Below are 8,613 nucleotides of genomic sequence, written 5' to 3' on the forward strand. Positions count from 1 at the left end.
ATAAAAAGGATTTTATTAATGTATGCTTTTGCAATAATAAACTATTTTAGAAAAATTTTTAGAGAAAAAAAAAAAGTTACAATTTTTTTTTTCTGCTTTTTATAAAATATTATAAAAAATGAATGATTAATTAGTCCACGTTAACCGATTCAAATAAAAATAATACCCTAAAATATAAAGACAAAAAGTGTTCTTACGTAAACCCAATTATGCCTTTGCATAACGGTAACAACTCATATAAATCAACAAAACAAACTCATATAGTTAGTTTAGTTAGTTGGTTAGTTAAATGCTATGAATCACTCTACTCTCTTCCGCGCCTCTGCTGCTCTTTTCCCGCCTCCTCACTCTACCTCTTCCTCCAGGTCTCACTCTCTTTCTTTCTCTCTTTCTCTCATTGAGCACTTGTTTTCAGTTGGGCAATTCGTCAAACACAAAGCGTGCAATCAATTTTGCTGTTTCTTTTGCCTCTTTTTGTTCTGATTCTCATATGGGTATATTGCTTTCTGCATTTCCAGGACTAATGTTACCGACAACATTGCCATTGACGGTCGGAATGTGAATTTCTCGATCACGACGAGGCAGGGAAAAGTCGTGCCGATTCTTCGGGACTGTTCGCTTCGAATCCCTTCTGGACAGTTCTGGATGCTTCTTGGACCCAACGGTTGTGGAAAATCTACCCTCTTGAAGGTACACCAAAATTTACCGTACGAAAATTGGTTTTTCTCTACTGGGGTTGTTTTACTTTTAGTGTATGTTGAATTTGTTAGATTGCTTATGTTTATCAAACAATGTCAAGAACTACGTAGATCTTGGCTGGTGTTTTGAGTCCCACGAATGGAAGCGTGTACGTGAAGCGGCCAAAGAGTTTTGTTTTCCAAAATCCAGACCACCAGGTGTGTTCGTTTTCCATTTCTGATGTTGTATTGTTTATGTTTTTAACATTGCGGTTCGAGTATTTTCACGTTTGGTTGTAAGTCTAGGATTTGACATGTCAAACTTTATGGTTTTCAGCCTCTTCCATGTTATTAATGGAGAGTGAACTTCATATATACCATGTAATGTAATAGGACTCTTTGCCTAGATTCCAAGCCTAGCTTAAATTTTTTTTCCCATTTTTTTAGTGCAATCATAGATGCAAATAGAGTTTTGGAGTTTGAATTAGTTCCCTAGTCAAGGTTGGAGGTAGCTGTGATTCGTAACTGCTGTTCTTTTAACGAGCTCTAGCTCAAATGGAACATTTTCTTTATAAGAGTAAGGTGAAGGATGGGATTGTGGATTCAAAGACCCATTGGGTGCATCTATAACTTACCAATCAAAAGACATAGTAGGTTAGCTTAGTCCTATTCTGCGGTTGAATGTCCTTTTACTCTTTTCATATTGGAGGTTGATAACTGAAACAGGTGTAAGGGCTGGTTTAACCAAGTTGGGGAATGAGTTGCTTTCTTCAATTGGCTTCCTAGGACTTTTTTGTTGGAAGAGGTGAAATTACAGGCTAGTTCTAGAGTCAGCATTCCACTAAAGAATTCAGGAAAAATAATGTCAGAAGCTTTTTAATTTAATTTTTTTAATAAAGAATGAGGTTATCTTCTTTTAGGTTTTCATATGACACAATGAAGAATGTTTACCCCTTTCCTATACCAGCTGAAGGATTTTTGTTATAAAAGCACATAATTCTAGTATGTCAACTTCATTGACAAATCTGGCATTCATCTGTGAACTCATTCACTCAGATTAGATGTATGGGATACCAGGCTGCCCCATGAAGTCACTTTCATGCTGATAAACTCGGCAGAATAGATGCTTCAAATTTAGCTTTCATACCCCTATCTAATATGTATTTGATGTGGATATGTTTGATGCATATTGGGATACTCATGTTAAAAAATTAATTTAAATCATAAATATGGCATGAATACTTTTGAGGATAATTAATTTTTCTTAAGAAAAAGGGAGGTTTAAATGTAAAATATGGGGCTTAGTGTTTTAGAAAGTTAGGAATTTGTAAAATTCCAATTTTCTATTTTTACCAATTGTCTCAAAAGCCTTTTGTTCTGATACCATAATAAATTACCGATTGTCCGAAAAGATAAACCTATTTCGAAATGGCGAATTTAATTATTTAACCAATAGTTGAACATCTATAAATCAAGCATGGATCATGTGTTTTGTTGGTACTGACCACTTCTAAATTAGTTTTATTGTTTATACAAATTTCAAGCCTTTGGTGTTTGTTGTATATCTTTTAAAATTTATTTTAATGTATCTATTTATTAGTTAAGGTCTTCCGGTTTTTATAGTATTCATATCATATCCTTCTCCATATCGGTGCTAGTGCTTCATAGTCAAATCGTACCTTTACCATACAAAATGAAAAAAGAAAAATTAAAAGATTATCCTGAGGATGTTCCTACTCATGCCTGTATTCTGTTATTGAATGTGATATTAACATCTGTAATTTCCTTTCCAGATGAAATTGTTTGCATCCTAACATGATGTTTTGTTATTGATCTCTAGAACATTTTAATTGAGACCATTGCAATTCAAGACATGGATGATTAGGCGAAACCCAAACAATTTGCTTATTATTATAGCTAGAAAAATGCTCAAAAGAACTGCCAGAAAGTGCCTATGATGGCATTCCTCTTTTGTTGCAGGTAGTGATGCCTACAGTAGAAGCTGATGTGGCATTTGGTCTTGGAAAGTTCAATTTGACCTGTGGTGAGGTTAGATCCAGAGTGTCTAAAGCTTTGGATGCTGTTGGCATGTCTGACTATATACAGGTAATTTTTGGTGCATCAATATCTTTTGGTTAGTTGAAGTATTTGCTAGACGTTTGACGTCTAATTGGGTTTTTGTTGCATTTTTAGAGGTCTGTTCAAACTCTCAGTGGTGGTCAGAAGCAGAGGGTTGCAATTGCTGGTGCTTTAGCTGAAGCTTGCAAAGTGCTGTTATTGGATGAGCTCACAACATTTTTAGATGAAAATGATCAGGTATTTTACTTTTTAGAAACGAGATGGAATATTTTTAATCCGTTGTGCTGTCATATCATAGACACATCTATAGATTGTTGTATGCATTCAGATAAAAAGATTCGACAACAGGATTCATTCAACAATCACCTATTTTAACATTATGAATTACCTTTCTTCCCATTAGTGCCCAGTAGTTGTTTACTTTTTATTTGTAGCGTATATGAACCCTTCCTAGAAGGGCATTATCCATGTTGAGATAGCATTATCCTCTTGTGTTGTAATATGATTAAGAAGCATTTTACTACAATCTTTGGAAGATGTTCAATTCCTTGGTATGATTAGGATTTTCTGAAGATGGTTTCTTTTCTTCTTCTTCTTTTTCCCACACTTTCTAAATCAGATCGGGGTGATTAAAGCAGTAAGAAATTCTTTGGATAGTTCTGAAGAAGTTACAGCATTGTGGGTGACCCATCGTTTGGAAGAACTCGAGTATGCCGATGGTGCTGTTTACATGGAGAATGGGGAAGTTGTCATGCAAGGTGATGCAGCAAGTATTCTGGATTTTATTAGAGTTAGGCAATCTGCTTACATCAAACAAATCAATTCTTGAACAAAATCTGCCTTCTGTTTGTTAGAGCTAGTGAATCTGACCCATTTATTCTGCAATGGCAATCTTGTTCTTGCTTCCCTTTGATATATCTTTGTGAAATAATGGGCCAATGGTGATGCACATTGGCTTGGAAGTTTGGAAAAGCAAGCCTTGAGTGCGTTCAAAACTGCCTACACTGGCCATTTATTTTATCTTACATACATGTTTATTGAAATTGAAAAATATACTTAAAATAATCTTATGGATAATGCAAGTAATGCTTAAGATATAGGTTTCTTTATTATTATAATTTTTTTTTGGATGAATGCAAGTAATGCTTAAATCTTATGGATAAATGCAATTTGCTTTGAGAACAACCTGATGTGGAAAACAAATTCCAATCAAACATTCAAACCTTTTTGGTCTCAAGAAAACTGGTAGGTTTCACTTGTTCTCCCCAGATTTCTGGTTTAGATTAGAGCAAACCCTTGTCAGTTGTCATACCACCAATCCTTGCCGTATTATTTAACAAACATAGCTTAGTAGATCCAGTTCAAGTAGCCTCTTGTAGGATTCAATGACCAATGACAGCATCTTCCTGTATGCATTTAAAAGATAGACAATCTAGAGGCATTTATGAGCCAGCTTTTGAATGAACTTTCAGGACCATCTCTTGATTCCTTTACTCTCTTGTTTTTATAAACAACTAAAGATTTCTCTTGTTTTAATAAACTATTACTAAAGATGTTGGACATAATAAATTGGGAAACAGATAAGATAACCAAAGAGATTCTAAAACCAAGGCTTAATTCGTAGTGACTGCCACCAAGGAAACCGAAGAGAATATTGTTATACTAATAGTCACACATCTAACCCACCACAACCTCCTGTAGTATTGTGTTGAAATTGATATTTTGTACTATCCACAACATTACACGTTTTTTTTAGTTAGTCATTGTTGGACAACTTGGACTGCATTTCTATTATTTTAGTTGAAGACTAACTAAAAATTTGTGTGGTGAGCAATCAAATGTAGAGACTTGTCAAATTAGTCCACATTTTCATGCCTCTACATTTAGTGGATTCTGGCCAAGTTATTCTTAATTCTGTTCTGGTTTTTTCTGGAAGTGTCACTGTCACATATATACTCCCTAGCTGAAGATTGTTTTCAAAAGCACCGACTTTGCAAGACCAATCAATTAGGAAGAATAACTTGTGCTTATATGACTACCACCTTGAACCTGACCATTTTACGTTTATTAATTGTACTTTCAAAGAGTATAGTGATTTAGATCCAAGAACATGCCAGAAAGGTGGAAGTTCAAGATGTTGAAATTCCGACAAACTCTATGTCAATTCCAGATTATTTGAGTTATTTCATGGGCGCTTAATTTACCTCCAATTCCAGAATATTTTGGTCATGTACAAGATGAAATTTTTTTTTATTGGCAACAATAAAATTCAGCCAAAATTTTAAGCAAAATATCTGTGAAAATTGATAAAATTTCTAGTAGTCTAAATGTAAAATAAAAATTTAAGAGATACTAGTACTACTTAATATCCTTTCGGGTTCGAGTTTCCGATTACAGGAATTTATTTTAGGTGATTGTACAGGTGGCTGTTGATTAAAGATGATAAACTTTTTCATTTCAGACCATGAAAAATAAACTGCAGGATCATAGAAGATTTAAACGCAACCTATCACTTCACTTGATAAACTTAAACCATATTAGTGGATTACTCTTTTACTTTTACTTTTTCTTTTTTTAGAAGAAGAGAATTTTAATTAGAATGAAAGATGAATTTTCCACAAGTATCGTCTCCTAGTAAGTTCTAGTTGATATTAATTGTTTTATCTTTCGAATCAAAACTTTGAAAGTTATATATATATATATATATATATATATATATATATATAGAGAGAGAGAGAGAGAGAGAGAGAGAGAGAGAGAGAGAGAGAGAGAGCTTAAATAATTGAATTATTTTAAACTATAAAAATTTGAATTTAAATAATTGATTGATGTCATGACTATTAATCTTTGATTGCTTTGAAATTTTGCAAGCATGGAAAATATATGAAAGTAATGTAATCCAATTCTAATTAAAAAATATTGAGTGGTGTAACATTATTTAGAGTTATTCCGGGTATAATTTGAACTCAACCTTACAAATGCTCGATTTGAGTTATGAAATACATTATTGTGAATAAAACAGTGTGTAACAAGCACAGACCGTATACACAAATTGTGCCAACTTTTACTTTCTAAACACTTTTTTTTTTTTTTTTCCATGAGGAAATTTCCAATAACTTTTCGGAAGCTTATATAGTATTTTACTTGAATGGCATTGCACAATCTATGAATGCTTCGAAATACTTATCGACATTTATATTGGAATTATCAACATTGTGTCCTCGCTCAGATTCAAGGTCAACGATAAATAAAGAGAAAAGAGAAGTAATAGAGTAATACACATATCCTTGAAAGAGATTGGGAAGAAGAAGCCTTCCTATTGCGTTTTATAGCATTGGCTGTTGAATAAATATACACATAGAAGGTCGTGCACGGATATCAAATTGGATTCTTCACTAGATTAGCGAAATAAACCTGGTCCTAAATTTGTCATTAGGCTTGAAGTTTTTTTATTTTTATTTGGGGTTAAATTACTAATTTAATCCTCCAATTACATGATAAAGTTTAATATGATCCCTTAACTAAATGTGTCAATTTATTTCTCAATTTCTAAAATTTGGTCAATTTCATTGTTAATTCTCTTCTTCATTTAAATTTTATCGGAATTAATAGTTAAAATTGGCTTGATTTTAACAATTTTACACTTTTTATGATAACCTTTTAACATCAACTCCATTTGCTACATCAACTAATTTTGTTTAAATTAGATAATGAATAGATAGATTTAAGGATAAATTTGGCTTAATTTTGAAAGTTGGACTAAGTTGATAGAATTAATAGTTAAGAGACTAAATCAATAAAGTTAATCCCAATACCCTTTTAATTTTAAGAAGGGAAGATACCACCTGCCTACGAAGTAATAATGTCATTGTCACCCCCTTTTTATAATGCTCTTTTAAACCTCAAAAGCTTTAAGATAATGAATTATTAAGCATGAATTATTAAATATGTTTCGAGTTATCTTGCTTCAACCAAATTATGTAGTAATTCAAAAAATAGTTCATGTGTAGTTTGAGTCATACGACTTTTATAATAAATCATGTGATTTGTTTAAATAATACACATGAATAATGTTATAAATTATCACATAAGGAGGAGGTAATAGTTTATATGATAAATGCTGTGTAGACTGAAATTGTTTTATTTGTCATTATTACTAACAAATAAAAGGGAGACTCATATAGCATGCATCCAATTAATACCACTTGTATTTTTGTTTTTGTTTATTTATAATTTGATAGTTATAATAAAGGTAGGAGAGATTTAAACCCCTAATGCTTCTATTGGAATAAACAAAAAGTATCAATTGACTAGTTGAATTTCAATATGGTTCGCATTATCCCACATATTACATAATATAATTTATTATCTATTCCATTAAAATTAAACAATCATCTTCTTAAAAAAATAAATAATTAAAACAAAAGCAAACAACCATCTCAATATGTAAAGGAATCTTGAAAATAATCATACAATATGGTTACTTATAAACCAAATTTATCATTATTTTCATCTTCTTTCTTCCAAATGACTATCTTTCAAGGGAAATGCTAATGGATATACTTAGACTAATAGTTAACAATCTATTTAAAAAATGTTTTTAAAAAAAAAAGAAAAAATGAATTAATGTTTTGACAACTTTTTTCATTTTTCAAAAAAGTGATAGGACATTTTAAAGCATGACCCATCTTTCAATACCTTTTTTATTGGTAAATATTATGTTACTATAATATATATATATATATATATATATATATATATATATATATATATATATATATATATATATATATTAGGTTCAAGTTGTACCTAGTGTAATTCTAAGCAATATTACACTAATCAATATTTTTTTTTAATTAGATGTGAATTTTGAGCAGTTGACAGCTGGATTATATTATTTTTGTATATTCTCCATGCTTATGAAATTTTAAGGTAATCAAAGATCAATAGTAATATCATTTATCAATCAATTGTATAAATTCAAGTTTTTGTAGTTTAAAATAAAGTATAAAATTTGAGTTTATGTATTGAATGGCATGCATGTTTAGAACATATAAAGTATGCAATTCAACGGTGAAATTTTCGATATATAAATTCATTAACAAGTTATTATGTGATGTAACATTGCTTAAAGTTACATCAGGTTGGAACCCAACATAAATACACACACATACATACATACATATATATATATATATATATATATATATATGACAGTATATAGTTAATAATATATGTAGTTAGAATATTTTTATTTAGTAAATCAACTTAAAGAAACCATGAGGAAACAAAATGAATGCCTTAAGAAAAAAGAAAAGAAAAGAGTGTAATAAACGAAATGAATGAAAGATAACATGTTTTCAGGCAATAATTATTTAAATGCAGATAGTTTTTAAAAATTTATATTAATTTTTTAAATAAATAATTTATTATTTTATAAGTATATAATTGCCGCCCCATGTAATCACAATTATATCATCAAAAGTTATGAAGGTATCAAATATATCGAATATATGTCATGCATATTCCCTTTCATAGCATGAATTTTATATGACTATAAAATTCATATATTATAAAGAGCTGAAATATATATATGTTAAATGTATAAAATAATTATTTACCCATAAGCAATAAGTTTTGCCTTAAAATAATTATTGTTATTATTATTATTGATGTTGTTATTGATTTTTCTTTTTTTTAAGAAAGGAATCATGGAAATAGCAAAACAAGCGCACAGACGGCACACCTGGTCTGACCAAATACTATAATGCGCACCCACAGAACAGCGCATCTTAGCATCTCACTTTCATGAAAACTGCTTCCATTACAAAACTCAGAAGTCAAATGGTGTGGATTT

At 30.7% G+C, this 8,613-nt stretch overlaps 1 protein-coding gene across 1 annotated transcript; it reads left to right on the top strand.

Moving 5' to 3' along the window:
• The first annotated feature begins 209 nt into the window (after positions 1-209).
• LOC142630956 (ABC transporter I family member 10) lies at positions 210-3,866 on the top strand. The gene is made up of 6 exons (XM_075805014.1): positions 210-365; positions 519-690; positions 810-896; positions 2,658-2,783; positions 2,871-2,993; positions 3,376-3,866. Exons 1-6 carry the CDS (start codon positions 295-297, stop codon positions 3,583-3,585), a joined length of 789 nt encoding a protein of 262 aa, XP_075661129.1. The 5' UTR covers positions 210-294; the 3' UTR covers positions 3,586-3,866.
• Positions 3,867-8,613: the final 4,747 nt, after the last annotated feature.

This window comes from Castanea sativa, chromosome 4 (assembly GCF_040712315.1).
Source record: "Castanea sativa cultivar Marrone di Chiusa Pesio chromosome 4, ASM4071231v1".
Taxonomy (NCBI): domain Eukaryota; kingdom Viridiplantae; phylum Streptophyta; class Magnoliopsida; order Fagales; family Fagaceae; genus Castanea; species Castanea sativa.